At 31.4% G+C, this 21,212-nt stretch overlaps 4 protein-coding genes across 4 annotated transcripts in view; all 4 read left to right on the top strand.

Annotated features, from left to right (window-relative positions):
• The window catches only part of LOC139514377 (exportin-1-like), a 667,034-nt gene that overhangs the window by 132,314 nt on the left and 513,508 nt on the right, over positions 1–21,212 (top strand). The window lies entirely within an intron of this gene.
• Positions 1–21,212, top strand: part of LOC139515332 (basement membrane-specific heparan sulfate proteoglycan core protein-like) — an 83,595-nt gene that overhangs the window by 59,203 nt on the left and 3,180 nt on the right. The window contains exon 10 of the mRNA XM_071304897.1: positions 18,669–18,971. Coding sequence (XP_071160998.1) covers positions 18,669–18,971 — 303 coding nt within the window. The remainder of the gene's footprint in view (positions 1–18,668; positions 18,972–21,212) is intronic.
• On the top strand, positions 863–15,548 carry LOC139518169 (peroxidasin-like). The gene is made up of 3 exons (XM_071309861.1): positions 863–1,185; positions 14,363–14,671; positions 15,223–15,548. The coding sequence occupies exons 1-3, from the start codon at positions 987–989 to the stop codon at positions 15,546–15,548; spliced, it is 834 nt and encodes a 277-aa protein (XP_071165962.1). The 5' UTR covers positions 863–986.
• Positions 2,177–10,479, top strand: LOC139514378 (hemicentin-1-like). Its single transcript, XM_071303534.1, has 10 exons — positions 2,177–2,565; positions 3,686–3,991; positions 4,394–4,720; positions 5,134–5,439; positions 6,158–6,463; positions 6,748–7,053; positions 7,406–7,717; positions 8,195–8,503; positions 8,872–9,177; positions 9,572–10,479. The coding sequence occupies exons 2-10, from the start codon at positions 3,784–3,786 to the stop codon at positions 9,940–9,942; spliced, it is 2,751 nt and encodes a 916-aa protein (XP_071159635.1). The 5' UTR covers positions 2,177–2,565; positions 3,686–3,783; the 3' UTR covers positions 9,943–10,479.

Raw genomic sequence — 21,212 nt, 5'->3', positions numbered from 1 at the left:
AAAGTTAGTTGAAACTAAACAATAATGCCTTAACAAAGATATTCTTATGAAATTAACCAGTATGTCAAGTATTGTAACATGGTCCAATTTATTTTTAATAAATTGATTTTTGTTATGCTTTTAATTGAATGTTTTCAAAATTAAAATACAGGTCTGATATCTTTTCTTGAAGAACATTTTTGTTTAGAAAATGCACTTCTGAATTAACCGCTGAGCTCACTTTTAAGGTAATGCTTAATATTGTGTATAAACTTCAAAGGTTTGAAGTTTCACTGGTTTGTGGACAGTTATATCCTGTGTGACTGTTGCTGCTGATTTATAAGGCCATAACTTGCTGAGATATAAACTTCAAGAGCAATAACCCGTAATAAGTCTGAAAATACATTTATGGTGAATTCACACAGTTTAATCATTACATATATTCTTATGTAACAATCGCTAATTAATAAAAATTTACAATATTGTCAATGACATTATAACTCTTACCACTCTAAGATATTATACTATTTCATTGACCAAGTTAAAACCACTATTTTATACATGTATAACCAGAAGTTATCATAAGTAAAATATAACAAAACTATTCATTGTATTCTTAAATGTTGCAGAATTCTTCCAGTATAAATATGAATTTATTTTTTTTTAATTTTCAGTCAGAAATCAATATATATTTTATATTGGTTTGTATTGTGATATGATAGAAGATTTTTGTGTCGTGCATTTATTAAATTATATTATATATATTAAGTTATATAAATGATATATGTAAAATACTACCTAGAAATAAGATTTACAGATGATTAAATAAGTGTTTAATGATGCTGTGATATTCTTTAGCAATTTTCTAAAAGCCGTTTCTTTTTTCTATTTAAATAGGTGCATTGACTGTTACCATCCCATCATCCACATATTCCGTTTTACTTGGGAACCAGATCAGTATCACTTGTACCGTGTCAGGGTCACCTTCAGCCACCAATGTTTACTGGATGAAACAACAAACTAATGGCGGATCATTCTCCAACGTGGACATAGCCGGAAACAATAGATACAGTGGTGGTACCTTAAGCAGTCCAACATTGGTAATCAACTCTGCTCAATTCAGTGACGAAGGAAACTATAGGTGTCATGGAGTCAATGCTGCAGGAGATGCTAACAGCATCGTGACAAATCTTGATGTCACAGGCAGTGAGTATAACATCATGCAGCATGGATCATGCTCCTTGTATATCTAAAAATAGATTATTTGATATGATATGTTAGAACGGTATTATTTGTAGCAAACTGGTAGATCTAGGTTCCAACATTATTTTTTTAAGATATTTATAGGAATATTTATTACGACAGGACCAGATTACTGAGTTTTAATTAGATTTTACATGTTTGTATCACAATACCAATTTCATTTTGGACTCATTTGTGAATTGTAACATTTAATTTATTTTGTTACAGAATTGTAGTTTAGAAAAGACACGAATAAAACGACAGTTTCTATGATCACATTGGAAATTCAGATCAATAAATACTGATATTATATTTAATGTTACAAGTGTAGTAAATGAGTCCAACATGAATAAGGGTATTGATGAAAGCCCTTTACACATAATTTGAAATTTTAAGAATAGTTGAACTGTTTCTTAAGATTCCAAATCACATATATTATATTAATTTAGATATTATATTTCAATTGCTACCCTATTATTTAGCTCGGTTATGAAATTATAAATGGAAAATTGATAGTAAAGAGAATAGCAGCTTTGCAATGCACTATCAATTAGCACATGTTCTCAGCATTGAAGAGGTAATATTGACACTGGCTGTACAAACGCTTAAATGAGTGTAAAAATTCATTCTTAAGCTATATCCATATTTGGATGTTGTATTCTTCCATTAAATGTATATACATAGTACACACAATGCTTCAACAGAGAAAAAAATGTATCTATACTTTCTTTTTTGAAGCATTGTCTATTTCTTAATATTTATTTGCTTTTTTTTTAGATAGATCGCTCAAATCTGCTTCTACACGATTCAGAATCACATGCAATGAATCCAAAGTGCTTACGACAATTTTGCTTTCAGATATTTTATCGTAAAACCTTTAGTTTGTTATGTATATTTTAGCAATTTTCAGGTACAAATGAAAGAAATATTATTACACAAGCATGCTTTGTATATAGGCAGCTGCAAGGTTGCAAGTCATTTTTTTCTACATTTTTTTCTTATCCTCTTTATTTTGCTTTGGGTTGAGACTATGTTTGTTCCATTAACTTAAAACAATAACATTGTTTCTTGTTATTAATATTTGTACTAGCATGAGTTTAGAATATAATTTTAGTCAATGTGCACTTATTATTGCAAAACAATCTGTAAACTTAGTTGATACATGGAATTATATATGACATTGTTTAGATGATACTGTATAATTATAATAATTGAACACTTATATATTATATAGCATGGTATATGTATATGAATGATAATTTTAGTGAAGTTTTTAGTAGGCTTTTACCACAGTATACAGTTGATCCCTCAGTGTAACAATGTTATGGAAATAAATTACAATTGGTAAGAGTTTTTTTTTATTGCTTTTTATGATGTGCTTGCATGTTTGTTCTTAACTTTCAACTGTATAAACTTTAGCTGTTGATTATAATTCATGCATCTTTCATTAATTCTGAATGCTTTTAATTTTATTTCTGGAATTAACAACTTTATGGTCATATCATGATTTTCCTCATAATTTTCATTTGCATGGCTTATTTTCTTTCTTCTTCTTTTTTTGTGTAGAAATGACTTTTCCTTTAAAATTGAGAAAGCATTTTCTATAGAGGAGTTTATAATTATTCATAATATTAAACTGCTAATGTCTTCTTGGACTTTCTTTCTGTTTGTCTATCTGTCTTTCCTTTTTAATTTTCTTTTTAATTTTTATTTTATTAGAATTAATGTTTTATCTTTATCTTAATTAAATGGTTTAGAATTTCTTAACTTTTTTTTCATATATTAAATAAAGTTAATTTCTTTTCCTTGAATAACAACATCTTTGTAAGATTATTCTACCATATTAACATCTTCTTAAGGGAGTAAAAGTGGGTTAAGTCTTTATTAAAGTAATTTTCATCAGTTAGTTTTTAGCCCTATCTAATACTTTGAATTTTGAGTGGGGATGTGCTTTGAAATTTGTATCCTTTTCTGTACTATAATATCATAAAACATATCTCTTGCTTTGGTGTCTATGCTTATACTTCTTGTTGCTTAACAATAAATGTATTTGGAAAGGTATAATTTAAAAATGCAATACAAATAATAGTCTATGCTACTTTCCCATTATAGTGTTGTCTAATGCTGGATAGATTATTGTTGCAAATGTTTCAGATTTAAGTACAGTCAAAGAATTACTTTTACTCTGTTAAATTGTAATATAAAGAGCTAGTGTTCCATTTGTTAAGAAACTTTTTAAAGAAAAGAAAGAGATTTATTAATCATTAATTTTTTTAGTAAAATAAATTAAGTTACTTTTTATCATATATTATTTTAGATTTAATATGTCATTGAACTTAAATATGAAAAGTATAGTTTTTACTCAAAGAACATAATTTGATTGGTTAATTTGAAATTTTCATGTATTTTGATATGTTGATTTGAATTTTTCATGTATTTTGATTGGTTGATTTGAATTTTTCAGGTAAGCCAGTTGTTACGATTGGTGCACCAAGCTATAGTGTTGACTATGGCAGCTCTATAACATTGGTCTGTACAGTAGTGGCTAATCCTGTATACACCATGGTCAGTTGGACTAAAACAAAAGCAGGTGGCAGCACAGAAAATGTTGATCTGTCTGACACTGCAAAATATTCTGGATCCCGAATAGGTTCACCGTCACTAACGATAAGATCAGCTGTTGATAGTGATGAAGCTACATATGTTTGTAGTGCTACCAATAGCATTGGACAGGGATCCAGTTCGGGAACTGTTTTAAATGTAGTTGGAGGTAAAGAAAGTTATATGTTAAATTATATTTTTTTTATTTAGTGTTTCCATTTTATTTCAATTACAGCAACTTTAGAATTGGTACGCTTCAAAACAGATAGATGCAATAGATATAAAAAAGAAGATGTGGTATGATTGCCCATGAGAAAACTCTCCACAAGAGACCAAATGACACAGAAATTAACAGCTATAGGTCAATGTACAACCTTAAACAAAGGGCAAAGCCCATACCGCATAGTCAACTTTAAAAAGACCCAAGTTTTTTTTTAAGATCTTTTAAAGCTATTCAGTTGGATATAAATGAATTTAGAAAATAAGATTGTCAATAAAAAAAAACTTTGATCTTAACCTGATACACAACAATGTACAGAAATTTAGGAAGGAAATAATTTGTTTTTTCCAGGTCTGTTAACTGTGACTGTTCTTCAGACGTCTTACTCTGTTCTCCTTGGAAACACAGCCACATTAGGTTGTTCATGGTCTGGTATCCCATCAGCCAGTTTTATCACATGGCAGAAAGTTGCCAATAATGTGCCGAGAGCAACCAATAATGTGGCCGCAGATATCAATGTTGGTGCAAGCAACGGAAAATATGTTGGTGCAACTGTTTCCAGCCCTTCACTAATAATCACAAATGTTGACAATGATGACAAGGCTCAGTATATTTGTACAGCGACCAATAGTGCTGGAAGGGCATACAGTGATAGAACATCTTTAGATGTGACAGGAAGTAAGAACCTTTTTTCATGTTTTTTATTGATAAAACCAAATACTGTTAAAATGATACTGTTATCATTGATGGCATATGATAGTGTCTAGAATTTATTTAATCGCAGAATACAGATTAATTACCAAAATCTAGCATGAAAACATAAAGGTATTCTCAGAACTCGTATTGCTAGATAATACCATTGCAATAAAGCGTAAACAAGTATTGTTTCTTTTTTATCTAACTTTCGTATAAAGTTGTAATGAAGAGATCTTTTGGTTAAAAAGAAACTTAACATTTTTTTTTTTTTTTTTTTTTTTAAGTTTTGCATTTTATATAACAACAATGATGTATATACCTGTTTGTTAAAATTTTTTAATAGAGGAATCATTTACTGCATAGATGTTATATTGTGATATTTCATTTACTTTTAGCAATTCCTCAGGTACAGATATTACAAGATTCATACTCTGCAAATTATGGTACCTCCATCACTCTAGATTGTATCGTAACGGCAGTACCACTTCATACTGTCGTGACGTGGAGAAAAACTAAAAGTGGAACAGCAACTAATATCAACATTGCAGCCTCTTCAGGGAAATATAGTGGTGGCACAGTTAGTTCTCCATCATTAGTCATTAACAGTGCTAATCTAGATGACGAGGCGAGTTACGTGTGTAGTGCTGAAAACAGTATTGGCATAGGGAACAGTTCGTCTACAGTACTGGATATAGTTGGAGGTAAAGAAATAATAAATGTTTTTATTTGTCACAATTATGTATTCAGAAAGGTTTGTGTATATTCAAATACTTCTTTAAAACATAACTTTGATCATTTGAATATAATGAACCAACTGAAAAAAAGCTATAAAATATGTTAAGGTCATAAATCATTTATTTGAAAAAAAATAGAATCATGCAAAATAAAAACTGAACAAGAACAAATATTAAACACTTCAAAGACTAATAGTAATAATATATAGAAAGATACTACAGGGAAATTCCTAAAACTGAAAAAAGAAGGATTTTTAGGTTGGTTCTAAGAATTTCTAGGGTGCATTGATAAACAGTTATTTTTCATGCCTTAAATTGTTTAACAATCATGAATCTTTCTTTTTATTAAGGAATGACTGTAATATTTTTTCTGTCTATGAAGAAATAACATTAAAAATTTGGTGCACACTGAATAACGCGCGTAGCAGGTTATTTAACAGTGTGCACCACATTTTTTATGTTATTTCGAATAGAAAGAAAAAATATTACAGTCATTTCTTATAATTTAATTCTAAATTCCATTTTAAACCGTAGAAAACCATGAAAAAACGTTGATGACGTCACAGTCACATGACTAAATTATGTCTATGAGCTCATAACAAAATAACGTCAGCCAATCAAAAGATGTGTTACATTCAAAATTAAATTATTTATAGATATAAGACTTATTTGTTGTAAATTACAGGTTTACTGACAGTGACCGTACCAACAGGTCCATACAGTGTTCAGGTGGGCAACTCTATAACCATTCCATGTATATTATCTGGACTTCCTGCTGCCACACAAGTTCGCTGGAAAAAGATTCAGAATACCATTACTACTGATATCAACATAGCAAGTGGCGGAGGAAAGTATGCAGGGTCTTTAACATCTACACCTGGTTTAACCATTCATAATGCATTGAAATCAGACTCAGCTAATTATCAGTGCACAGCTACAAATGTAGTGGGAACCTCGTCCAGCCAAGAAACTTTTCTCAGTGTGTTTGGAAGTAAGTTAAACTGCTGTTATCTTTTTTGTTAGCTTTGACTGTACAGATGTAGATTAATTTCAAACTGTGTTTTTTTCTCAAGAGAAGTTCAGTGCTTACTCTTTTATTTAAATTTTTCAGTTAGATTTGTGTCAAAGCACAATTAATGCAAACATTTTACAGTAAAATTAAATTTCAAAGCTCAGAAGTAAATTTCATATATGGGTTTCCTCTATATTTTTATTTTGTTCTTTTATAACATGGAAAACAGTGTTTAGAAAATAAATATTTTTCTTTAACCTCAGATGTTCCAGTTGTGCAGATTCCAGCCAGGACATACTCAGTTAATTTTGGCGGGAATGTTATAATCCCATGTAGTATACAAGCTAATCCACTGCATACTTCTGTCCAATGGAAAAGATTTACACAAGGAACCCTACAAGATATAGATATAACAAACTCTGGTGGGAAATTTTCTGGTTCAACTTTGAACTCTCCTGATTTGGTCATTAACAATGCTGTTGTTGCTGATGAAACAAACTATATATGTACAGCTACCAATGCTATTGGGACAGGCCAAAGTTTTTCAAGTTTCTTAGATGTAATTGGTGGTAAGTTGATTTATAATATTTTTAATTGACCTTTTTCATTTATTTATTTGAATTTGTATACATAATTTCTTTGTTGCTCAAATATCTCATATCGTAACTTTTTTTACAGATAATTTTGTATGTCTAGCTTACTGTTTTAGACTAGATAGACCTCAAACATGAATGATTTATAATCCCTTCAAAATCTTTAAAAAAAAAAAAACAACAAGTTTTTATAAGGGCTCAATATAAGACCTTATTTTAATGGTGAATGTAGGGGTCAAATACATATTAATGATCAGAACAATAATTTAAATTTAGTCCCAAAATTGAAAAACACATTGTATGTTATTTTTTGGTTGTTTGATTGTAGGACTACTGACTGTTACTATTCCATCAAACCAGTACTCTGTACCTGCCGGTCAGGACATACAGCTTGTCTGTAAAGTAACTGGTACCCCAGCTGCCTTTTCTGTTCAATGGAAGAAGATAACAGTTGGAAGAAGTGTAACACAGGATATAAACATTGCCACCAGTAATGGTCATTACTCTGGATCCACAGTGGACACACCTTCACTGACCATACATAATGCTGGGGAGACAGACAGTGCTAATTATATTTGTACTGCTACCAATGCTGCAGGTGTGGCCCAGAGTCAAACTACTAATCTAAATGTTATTGGAGGTATGTGTGCAAATTTAGATACATCATACTTTTTGTAAACTATGAAATTTATTTCCAAAGTCTGCATAGTAAATTTTGTTTGTTGGTGAAATTCTTCATTTCAGGACAACAGAAGAGTTAGGAAATAGGTTTATCAATTTGTGTACTAAATATTCTCTTGAACTGACATGATTGTAACAAATGTAAACCAGAAATTAAAAAAAGACATAAATATAACATATGAGTATGAGTATATTCTAATAATAGTATCTAAGTAAACTCTATCTTTTTGGACTTTTTGATTTTTGTAGATTTTTGAAAATCATACAAAAAAAACCAGCTTTGCAAACAGTTTTACTTTTGTTTAATTGTAGATGAACTTAAAAGTGTTGATTTCTAGCTATTCCACAAATTTGTTTGCAACTGATTAAAAAATGTTTGCTTTTACCAGTATGAATATGAATGTGTAACAGAACTAATAAAACTTGTATATTTCAGATATCCCGACAGTAGTGATATTAAACCCTCCCTATACTGTATCTTATGGACAGACAATCACCATTCAGTGTCAGGTCACTGCTACACCTTCAGCCAACAACATTATCTGGACAAAAACCATCAATGGAGTGGATACACTGATAAATGTGGCCACTTCTAATGGGAAATACTCTGGTTCTACTGTAGATAATCCATCTCTAACCATAATAAATACCAATATAAAGAATGATGAAGGAAACTATGTCTGTTCAGCTACCAATAGTCTGGGAACTGGTCAAAGTGCTTCTGTTTTCCTGGACGTCATTGGAGGTAAGGGATATTAATGTCAGGATTTCTTTTACTGCCACCATGCTATTTTCACACACAATTTGTATTTATGTATGTATATATATATAATTGTGATATGCAGTCACTGACAAGATAAAGCCATGTTTTGAACATTATCAGTACATTCTGTCAAAATCTTTATTAATTATGTAAAATCATGTTATAAATGAATACAGATTCACAGAATTTTTCATAGATATAAGAAAATGTGGTATAAGTGCCAATGAGAAAACTCTCCATCTAAGTCACAATGTGTAAAAAGTAAACAATTATAGGTCAAAGTAGGACCTTCAACACATATTGTCTGCCTTAATGTTCATAGTTCAAAATTGTTGTTCCCATGTTTTAAGGTTTGCTGACTGTCAATGTACCACAAGCTAAATACACAGTTCAGCAGGGGAGCAGTATACAGATGGTCTGTTCCTGGAGTGGTACACCAAGCGCTACAGCTGTAGTATGGAAGAAGTATATCCTTGGTGTACCTACAGATATCAGTGTAACTAATGGCAATGGGAAGTATGGAGGGTCTACCGTTACATCACCTTCTCTCACGATTAGTAACGCTGATCAAAGTGACAAGGCTACTTATGTTTGTACTGCCACTAATGCTGAAGGAACTTCAAACAGTCAGCCAGTAAATCTGGAAGTCACTGGAGGTATGTAAATTTTAATGTAAATTGTATGCAAATTACTGATGTTTATTTGTGCTTTTATTTTTTTAGTATTTATTTACTTGTAAATTATGAAACAATAGTGAAAAATTATGACTTGATGCATAATTTGTTTTACTGATTATATTTTTCAGCATCGTGTACAGAAATGACATCAATTTATCTCGTAGTATTATTAGATATCAACGGTTTGAAATGATAAATGCAGGCATACATTTCTGAGAGTTAAAAACTTTATCTGTAAGTGGACCATTTATCTGGTCTGTTTTCTATTGACAGAATGACGTGATGTAACTTTAAGACCCTTAGTATGCTCTCTTCCAATTTAATTAATTATCAATGTTTTAACAAAACTTAATTACCAAATACTTTTTAACAGGTGTTCCTGTTGTGAGAGTCAAGCAGTCAGTCTACACGGTAAACCATGGAAGTTTTGTTATTTTGGAGTGTACAGTAACTGCCAATCCAGCTTATACAACAGTACAATGGTATAGAATTGTTAACGGTAACCCTGTAAATGTGGATATATCCAAAACTGATAAGTATAGTGGATCTACTGTCAGCAACCCATCACTTACAGTTCTCAGTGCTTCTAATGCTGATGAAGGAAATTATGTCTGCTCAGCAACTAATTCTGTGGGAACATCTCAAAGTTCACAAACATTTTTGGATGTGCTGGGAGGTATGTCTCAAAAGATAAAAGAGTTCTTTGACAAAAGCATGCTGTTTAAAAATTTGAAATTGATCTAGACCTGCAAGTTTTTAATAATCTAAAATTTTTATTTCTCAATTTAAAATATAATTGTCTTAGTTCAGGGAATTTCAATAGAAAAGTTTACTATATGAATGATCAGTATGCATGGCTGATACTTTTTACTAGTTATATAATTTAAGCATGAACTTGGATTTTTGGGGGTTCAAATTTAAAGGATCTATTTAAAAATGTTAAATTTCCTTAGTGAATATATATTTGACCCTTCATACAGTTAAAATTTACCATTAAAGTTCTACTGAGGTAATGCTTTGATGATTGCTTCACCCTACAAATGATTCTGTAAAATATTAGACCCATTATTATGATAATTTACAAATATAAATATTAAATAAAGATATTAGAGATTTTACTGCATGTTTCTAACCATTTCTTAAATTATTAGTAATATTTGTAAACGAATGCAGCTTTTTTTTTTATTTCTTTGAAAGCTTACTGTGATTGTTGCCTTTTGTTTATGTCACACAGTCAAGATGATACAATTATTGCCTTTTGTAACTTCTCCAAAATTAGCCAAAATTATTGTAAGTCTTCAAAAATCTGTCCTGATTATACTATTTGGATAATGCCCTTAATACTGATAGAAAATTCTATTTAAGAATTCTGTCCAATAATTTTTGGGACAAATTGCAGCTAGGTCTTGACATATCAAAATACTCTAAATTACTTCTAACAAAATAATTATTTACTTACACACAGATATATTGACTGTCAATATTCCCCAAAGTCAGTACCAGAACAACTTTGGCACCAATGCCACCCTTACATGTCTAGTGACAGGAAGTCCTCCTGCCACTAATGTATACTGGACAAAAAGCCATGCTGGCGGCACCTCAACAAATATTGATATGACAAATACAAACAAATATGGCGGATCATCAGTTAATAATCCTTCCCTGTTTATATCAAAAGTCGATACAAATGACGAGGGGGATTACGTCTGCTGGGCTACGAATGCCGTAGGAACAGCTCAAAGTAGTTCAACTAATTTAAAAATCAGTGGTAGTAAGTAAATCGTCCAATGTAGATGATACCCCTGTTAGAACCTCCTAATTTCACTTCAGTGTGTAGTTATTATCACAACAGTAGCCATGTTTAAACACACGGGAATTCTGATATATGTCACACCCAAATCTAAATCTTAACAGACTTTTAGTCAATGTTACTCTTAAGTTACTTGTGTCTCTTGATAACAATTTTCATGGATTATATATTAGTGGATGTTAATTAAATATGCTCATAATAATTTTTTGGCAGGTTCATTTTATTTTGGTATTCATGAAAGAAAATTAAAAATCAGTTTAAAACTATGAATTAACATAAATTCATTATAATCCATGAAAATGTACATTACTCTGTGATATATTTCTATATAAGGTCCTTCCATTACACTCTTAGGTATATTGTTCTCATTTCTGTTAAGACTCTGAGACTGAAAATCTGTTTTGAATGTGAAATATATAAATACTTTCACAAGAGGCGAGAGACTGATCTGCTCTGATAAATATTCCCTTTATAAATATTTGTGTACTCTGAAATTTATAGGACGATTTAAAAACATCTGCATTGTATTGATTTAATTATTCTGCTGTTTTAGATGGTTTAGACCTATTGAAACTCATCCATAAGATTCAAACTGTAAAAAGATACCTTCAATATAAAAAAATATGTTTATTTTACAACAAATTACATTTTAAGTCTTTAAAACTTTCACATGAATACTAAATACTGTGGATTCATCTATTTTCATCTGTACCATTTTATGTGAATTAAAAAAATGATTATTTTTTTTTCGGTGGATTCATAATGTCATTCCTTAAAAAATCTATGTATTGTAAAAGAATTAATTTGGGTGCAACTTGAACCACAAAATTCTTAAAAATTAGTACAAATTGAATATTCATGAAACCACAGTAAATATTGATTGTAAAATTAATACTGTGTACATTGATGTATCATCTAAGTTTTGATAGTATATGTGTATGTATTGCTTATTCTTTGTAAATGATTATTTGTATTCTTTCTATAGCATAGTGCTATTTGAAAGGTAGTATATATATTTCTATATGCTTTTTCTGCCTTACTTAAGTGTTCAAGATACATGCTTTAAGCTGTGAACATTTTATAAAATTTTAATGCCTTTTCAAATTTAACTATATTGTAATCATCCTCATAAATTTGTCCTCTAATTTTATGGAACAATAGAGATGGAACAAAAAGCATGTTTCTTGAAGCTGTCCACAATGCTTGAGGTTTTGATATTAAATTGATATTTAATGATTTAAAAAAGCACTAAAGATTATCTGGATAACAAAACAATAGTTCAGTTCATCATTTTCTGTATAAATTAAACATACCTGCCAACTGTCACTATTTGCGTGGGATTTCCCCCATGAAAGATCCCACATGAAAGAGCAATTTTGTCCACATTTTAACAAAACAGTTAATTTTACAACGGCTGTAAGCTTTAAAAAGGTATGAAGAAGCCAAAAAACAGCAATAAATTACATTTGAAGGCCCCCTTGAAGGTTTTGTAGGACTGTAAGAGCAAACTTGCATGTCAAACCCCCATGAGCATTTTGCAAAGTTGGCAGTTTTAACTTAAAACATGCAGAAATAATATTATTTTTAATGCTGGTAATTCTAGTTAATATTAAAACCTCATGTATGTACTTGAAGCACTTTATTTTCAATGGCTATTAATATTTGTCATACTTGACATTGGTGTAAGACTTATCCTTCTTGTTAACTTACGCACAGTAATTTGTAATGAAAAAATCTTGTTTTTGTTAAGTTTTTGATTTTGAAAGCGATCTTTTTATGTAACTGGAAAAAGTCATTTAAAACTTTGAGATTTTATGGAATTCTGATTTGCTGATACTTTTGTTCGTCTGGGTTAAAAGATGGCTGATTTAAGGGGGTAGACCTTGGTTCAGGGAGATAACTCTTTAAATCATCAGTACGTTTGTAAAAGTCAAGTTCATCAATGTATTTTAAGCATTTACCTGAAACAGATTGAAAATAATCTATGTAACCTAGAAGCTTAGAATATATTTTTAAAAATGGTTGACACAAACGTACTGATGATTTTAAGAGTTATTTCCCTTAACCTAGGTCTACCTCCTTAAAGCTTACCACTGAATACAAAACCAAGTAGAAGATGTCTTCTAGGTATAGTTGATGGATTTTTGTGTTTTGATGATAGCTCAGTTTTCATATTATTGAATAGTTTATTATTTTAATACATGAAGATTATGTCTAAAGTATAAGAAACAGGAAGGTCTCAACAGTTGTTCCTTTGAAAGGGACAGTTTTTGTTCAGAAACTATTCAACTATTAAGCAGACTCTGCTTTAAACATTGATTTTAACCATTATTATGTATCCAAAGGGCCAACGCTATATTTACTAAATACAGTAACAATAATAAATTTGGAAAAAAGATATGTTTCTGCTTATTGTTTTTAACATAATTCAAGCTGTTGGATTTCCCTTTGGATTGTTTTACAATTGGTTATATATAGAGTCCTTTTATAGCTTAATACATGGTATAGATTTTCTCATTGTTGAAGCCAATATGGTGAACTGCAGTTGTTCATATCTTTGCCTTTGGCCTATTTTGGATAGTTGTCCCATTAGCAATCCCTAGTTTAAAAACTACTGAAGTATTTAAAATCTGAATTATATAATAGATAAATAATAATTGCAAATGCCATTGACCAAAGTGCTTTAATTGCTAAATTGTGGCTGATTTACTAGGCTTTAATGCATGCTTTATAAATAACTCAGTAGATTAGTAGAAAATTATACATAATCATTAAGGGGTAAATGAACTTATAATTATATTTGTGATTTTCAGCGCACTTTTTTATGAAGTAGATTTTAACATGTGTTTGGTTTTTTGTCATTTGATTTTAAAACTGTTTACTGAGATTTGATGTGTGAAAGCACAATGGAAAATAACAGTCTTATTCACCAAAGAAAATCATATGTCATATTGAAAGGCTGTTGTCGACTTTATTTTCCATTTGATTGTATTGAGTGCCTACCAGCTTGCACAAGTTTTATTGAAACAATTTTGTACTAAACAACTAATTGTATTTTTATTTTATTTCAGCTTTCAATAAATAATAACAATCTAATTTAAATGTTTAACTTTTAAAGGTTTTACTTATTTTGTCTTAATATTTAATTTAATTGTTAATTTTAGTGTAAACGAATACACATTTTTCTTTTTTGTTTTAAATGTGTTTGCAATGAAGTATCAATGATAATTATTAACAGTCAAACTTTTACATGAATATTTAAAAGTCTTTGAATCTTAAATTTTACATGAATATTTAAATGTCTTCAAAAAAGATGAGGCAAAATTCTAATGTAAATATTTTCTTTTACTTTAGATGTACCAACTGTTACCCTGACTACAACTCTGTTCCCAGTACTAGTAGGAAATGACATTACAATTGGTTGTAATGTCATATCCAATCCAGGTGCAACTAATGTATACTGGAGATTTGAGAACAGTGGCAGTCAAATTACCACTATAAGTCCAAACTCAAACACAGCTAAATATGGTGGATCAACAACAACTTCTCCATCACTTGTGATAAAGAATGTTGATTTCAGTGACGCTGGAAAGTACACTTGTTACGCTACTAACAGTATCGGAACAGGGAACAGTCAAGAAGGAACTCTACAAGTATCTGGCCGTAAGTTTTCTAAATATACATGTATTTATTGTTTAAATTTGTACTATTGGGTTACTTATATACATAGCTTGAATAGTACAAACCATGTGTCCATAATCAGAGGCAGAGGGGAGGCTACTCTGTTTATTTAATACCGACTGTGCAAGGGCTGTATAGCCAGTCAAGCTTGTTAAAAACTCCCATATATATTTATTTAACAAAATATATGGTTAATACATTGTCTTTTTTACAAATGTGCTCCTAGCTTGAATAGGAATAAAAAAAAACTGGTTTCATATCTAATAAATTACAATTTTTATGCAATTACTTTGTTTTGGAAAGGTTTTGAGAGTTTTAAGAAGAGAAAATTATTTTGCCTATACATTAAAAATACAGATTGTAATATTTACCCTATTAGGATGCTACCTTGATAAGAAAATCAGGTAACAAAGGGAAGTAAATATATAAATATCTTACTCCATATTAAGAATTACATCCTATCAAAAATAAACAAAAAAAGCAAAATTACAGAATTTAATAAACTTATTGTTCATTTTCAAATTTGTTTTCAGAGCCTCCAAATGTTGTGGTTACTTTACCAAACTACAGTGTTGATTTCGGTCAGCAAGTGACTCTTGGATGTACAGTTACTGCTAATCCAGCCCATACCAGTGTATATTGGACCAAGAATAAGAATGGTATCGTCACAAATATCAATGTGGCAAACAGTGGTGGAAAATACAGCGGGTCTACAGTTGGCAGCCCATCACTTACAATAACCAATTCTAACCTGGACGATCAAGCCAGTTATATCTGTAATGCACAGAACAGTGTTGGACTGGGATCCAGTTCTAGTACAGTTTTAACAGTCTCTGGAAGTAAGTTTTGTAATGTGTAATTAGAAATACTTGAATTATTTTTTAGCTCACCTGGCCCGAAGGGCCAAGTGAGCTTTTCCCATCACTTGGCGTCCGGCGTCCGTCGTCGTCGTCGTCCGTCGTCCGTCGTCGTTAACTTTTACAAAAATCTTCTCCTCTGAAACTACTGGGCCAAATTAAACCAAACTTGGCCACAATCAGCATTGGGGTATTTAGTTTAAAAAATGTGTGGCGTGACCCGGCCAACCAACCAAGATGGCCGCCATGGCTAAAAATAGAACATAGGGGTAAAATGCAGTTTTTGGCTTATAACTCAAAAACCAAAGCATTTAGAGCAAATCTGACATGGGGTTAAATTGTTTATCAGGTCAAGATCTATCTGCCCTCAAATTTTCAGATGAATCCGACAACTCGTTATTGGGTTGCTGCCCCTGAACTGGTAATTATAGGGAATTTTTGCTGTTTTTGGCTATTATCTTGAATATTATTATAGATAGAGATAAACTGTAAACAGCAATAATGTTCAACAAAGTAAGATTTACAAATAAGTCAACATGACCAAAATGGTCAGTTGACCCCTTTAGGAGTTATTGACCTTTATAGTCAATTTTTAACCATTTTTCGTAAATCTTAGTAATCTTTTACAAAAATCTTCTCCTCTGAAACAACTGGGCCAAATTAATCCAAACTTGGCCACAATCATCTTTGGGATATCTAGTTCAAAAAATGTGTGGCGTGACCCGGCCAACCAACCAAGATGGCCGCCATGGCTAAAAATAGAACATAGTAAAATGCAGTTTTTGGCTTATAACTCAAAAACCAAAGCATTTAGAGCAAATCTGACATGTGGTAAAAGTGTTTATCAGGTCAAGATCTACCTGTCCTGAAATTTTCAGATGAATCGGACAACCTGTTGTTGGGTTGCTGCCTCTGAATAGGTAATTTTAAGGAAATTTTGCTGTTTTTGGTTATTATCTTGAATATTATTATAGATAGAGATAAACGGTAAACAGCAATAATGTTCAGCAAAGTAAGATTTACAAATAAGTCAGCATGACCAAAATGGTCAGTTGACCCCTGAAGGAGTTATTGCCCTTTATAGTCAATTTTTAACCATTTTTTGGTAAATCTTAGTAATCTTTTACAAAAATCTTCTTCTCTGAAACTACTGGGCCAAATTAAACTAAGCTTTGCCACAATCATCATTGGGGTAATTTGTTTAAAAAATGTGTGGCGTGACCTGGCCAATCAACCAAAAAGTGCTACGGCTAATAATAGAACATAGGGGTAAAATGCAGTTTTTGGCTTATAACTCAAAAACCGAAGCATTAAGAGAAAATCTGACAGGGTTTAATTGTTTATCAGGTCAAGATCTATCTACCCTGATGTTTTCACATGGATCGGACAACCCGTTGTTAGGTTACTGTCCTGAATTGGTAATTTTAAGGAAATTTTGCCGTTTTTTGTCATTATCTTGAATATTATTATAGATAGAGATAAACTGTATACAGCAATAATGTTCAGCAAAATAAGATCTACAAATAAGTTTACATGACCAAAATAGTCAATTGACCCCTTAAGAAGTTATTGCCCTTTATAGCTAATTTTTAACATTTGTCATAAATTTTTGTAAAGGAGTAAGTTCGGTAAGTGCCATATTTGGCCCCAATTATAAAGTTCATGGTTACAAGACAATAATTGTTTTAAGTTGCCTTAAAGACATGTGAAAAAGTTAAACAGAGCTGTTTTTGTCAAAGTTTAATTCTAACACAACGATTTTTACATTCCAAAACGGTCAAGATAAGGGATTTTGGTAAAATTTGACAAAATCAGCGGGATTTCAACCAAATAAAGGACCAGGAAACATAAAGCGCAGGCGTCGACAAGCTTAATATTCAAATAAGACATGTTAAATGTCTTCACAAACATTATTTTAAAAGATCTTTGTTGTCGACGTATGCGCTCTATGTTTCCTGTCATATAATCTTTGGAAATTTACCCATTTTCATTGATTTTTTCGTGAAAAATCAATATGAGTACAGCTTGTGACGTCATAATGAAACGCAGAAACGTAAAATTTTAAACAAAATGGCTTATATCCTATCTAGTCAATGTATTAGCTATAATTTATCGTGATATTGGTCAATAAATCCGAATTTGAAATTTACGCTAAAAAAGTGGGCCATTTTAGGACCTTATCGAACATACTCCTTTGTAGAAAATATTTTCCACTGTAATTACTGGGCCAAGTTCATTATAGACAGAGATATTTGTAGCAACAAGAATGTTCAGTAAAGTAAGATCTACAAACACATCACTATCACCAAAACACAATTATGTCATGAATTTATCCGTGTCCATTATTTAATATGCACAAGACCAAGGTGAGCGACACAGGCTCTTTAGAGCCTCTAGTTTGTTAATGTGTTGACCCTCATTTCTGACCTCAAGTACAACCTTACTGTTCCCTTTATTGCGTTTACCCACATTTAAAAAAAGCAATAACATTACGCAGTTATTTGATTCATTGATTGATTGATTGAATGATTTAACTGGAAAATAAAACTGACAGTCCAATAAACCCTAATAAACTTAATCAGAAAACAGGACTGAGATATCAAACATTTTTGAACTTTTAAGTTGTTTTCTTATGTTCTAATTCGTAACCTCAAATGAACATAAAACATTAATCAATATAATACAAAACTCTCACATGGGAGTAGCCATTTGCAAAAGTCAAGTGCATTTTTATTCAGGTAATAAGTACACGTAATTCATTTTTTATCAATGAGAATTATGAAAATTGTCTTGTCTCTAACTAGCACTGCAACATCCATATTTGCGACTCTTCTTGGACTATCAACCTGAAAATAAATAATTCTCATAATTATTTATTTGGAAAAAAGCATCTAGAGCACTTGACTGCAATGACTCGAATGACTTTAACTACTATCAAACCACCGGTGCATGCAATTCTTCCCGCATACTTTATATACCCAACCAAACAGACCTTTCTATAAACAGCATAAACACATGTTCCTTACCAAACAAAACAAACTAGCATCGATATATGTACAACTTTGATAAATATAATTTTATTAATGTTCATGCTTTTGAGTAATCTAGATTTATTATTTCAGATGTACCATCAGTTTTGATTGAAAAAGCCCAGTATTCAGTATGGATTGGTAACACTGTGACACTAGGATGTACAGTGACAGCCAACCCAAGTCATACCACAGTTTACTGGAAGAGAGTTATCAATGGAGCCCTTACAGATATTACTGTTACAAATAATAACAAATACAGTGGATCTACAGTCAGTTCTCCATCATTAACCATCTTCAATGCTGATAATTCTGATGAAGGAAATTACATCTGTTATGCTGATAATTCCGTTGGAACTGGACAGAGCTCTCAAAGTTTCCTTGATGTTTTTGGAAGTAAGTGAACAGCGTCGAATCCTTCAGAAGACTCGTTATTGATGTTATTGCTCTTAAATGATAGTGTTTACAGTGGGTTTTTTTTTTATAAAAGTTTCGTATTTTGGTCCCTTTGGATTTTTCAAATATAAGAGCTAGTGTGCAATAAAATTCAGTTCTGGATTACTGAAAATTAAAATAGCTTTCATAGTGGGTTTATAGGAACATCAAGATTGTGTAATTGAAATACAATTCTTATATTGTAACGTTCTATACATAAAGTCAATAGTTCTCTTTTAATATTTTCTTCAAATATTCAGTTCACCAAAGTCCGTTCTCCGATATCATTGTTTGCTCCCGGTGAGTCAGTTGTCGGATAACATCGGCCAGTCAAGGTGAATCAGTTCTCAGTTACCATTATTAGCATCTTGTGCTCGTTAGTGAAGTGTTATCTATTCCTGGCTCTAGTGAATCAGTTTAAAGATATCATTGCCTGGTTCTGGTGAATAAGTTCTCAGATAACATTATCTAGTTCTCATTTATTCTCAGATATCATCATATTCTATTCCTGGTGAATCAGTTCTAAATTATCTTTCCACTGTATATTCCTCGTGAGACAGTTCACCTCTATCACCCCCTTGTCTATTCCTGGTGAATCAGTTCATATGTATCATCTCACTGTCTAATCCTGGATGAGTTATTTTTTATATCATTTAACTGTCGATTCCTGCAGAATAAATAAAGGCAACAGTAGTATACCGCTGTTCAAAACTCATAAATCCATTGACAAAAAACAAAATCGGTGTAACAAACTAAAACTGAGGGAAACGCATTAAATATAAGAGGAGAACAACGACACAACATCAAGTCTTGATATCACCGTACTATCTATTCCTGCAAAGTCAGTGTTACATAAAACCAACTCTCTTTTCCTGGTGATTCAGTTCTCATGTATCATCTCAATGCCTATTCCTGGTAAGTCAGATCTCAGGTATCATCTCATTCTCTTTACCTGGTGAGTTTCCCATGTATCATCTCACTGTCTATTCCTGGTGAGTCAGTTTTCAGATATAATCTCATTGTCTATTCCTGGAGAGTCAGTTCTCATTATCATCTTATTGTCTATTCCTGGTGAGTCAGTTCTCACGTACCATTTATTTGTCCTTTCCTGGTGAACCAGTTCTCAATAAGCATAATTTCTTAATGAATTCCCGGCCTTGAAGTCATAAAACTTTGGAACCAGTTTTTTGTACTCATACTCCAAAATCAGCCTATCAAAATGCATGATTTTTAAACACTGACCATAGTTTTATGACTCCAACCCCCGGTGTGTATTTCTCTACAGTCGAACATACTGAGGAAAATGTTCATGAGTTGCTTAGTTTGAATAGGTTCCTGATGAAGACAAAATCCTGAATATATCCCCTGGTGTAAATTTTATCTTTAAAATATTACCATAATGGAAAACCCGCAAAAAGGTTTGATTAAAGAGATAACAATTTTCTACTTAAAAAAACAATTCCGTTAAAATTACATGTTTTATTACTGCAAATCACTGGAATGCCTTATATTCATAGTAGATCTTCAGAAAAACTATGTCGCTGTTATTGTCTGTTATCTAGAGTCAGTCATCAGATAACTTTATTTGTTTGAACGAGTGCTCATTTTTTTTTACTCTTTTAAAGCTATGACTCCTTAATTGACATAGTAAGTCCTCAGGAAAATGTCTGTTATTGAAAGAAAATACATATTTGAACTGAACACCTTCTTTTGGCTACATTTTTCGATGTTATTAGTACTTGCATACGTTTTTTATACCTTTTTGTAGACATTTTGTGTTTTTACCAAGTTTGACTATTTTGGCTTGTGTTGTTCATTATTGTTTTTTTTTGTTTGTATCTCTATATATTCAGAGGGAGTTCGGTGTTGGTGGTTAGATTGGACTGTACAATATTTTTTATAATTTCTATTAGTCTTAGTGTATTGTGACATTAATCACAACCTCAATAAAGAGTAAATCACTTGAAGATGCCCTCTAGATGCCTTTTGATAATTTTGGTTGTTCGGGGTTGCTGTATCATTGACAAAACCCCACATTTTCTTTTTTAAGGCATGGGATATAGCAAATTGGATGTCTAGTCTAAAATATAATCAGATGCAGTTGTGGATCAAGAGGAAGGGCCTGGGGTTGGAACCCCTTTATAGGACTATCAATGAATTTGAATGAGGATATTTAAATAGAAACACCCTTTTTTTATTCTG

Source organism: Mytilus edulis, chromosome 3 (genome assembly GCF_963676685.1).
Source record: "Mytilus edulis chromosome 3, xbMytEdul2.2, whole genome shotgun sequence".
Classification (NCBI taxonomy): Eukaryota; Metazoa; Mollusca; class Bivalvia; order Mytilida; family Mytilidae; genus Mytilus; species Mytilus edulis.
The sequence above is the reverse complement of the archived record's forward strand: the minus strand, read 5'-3'. Positions and strand labels throughout refer to the sequence as shown.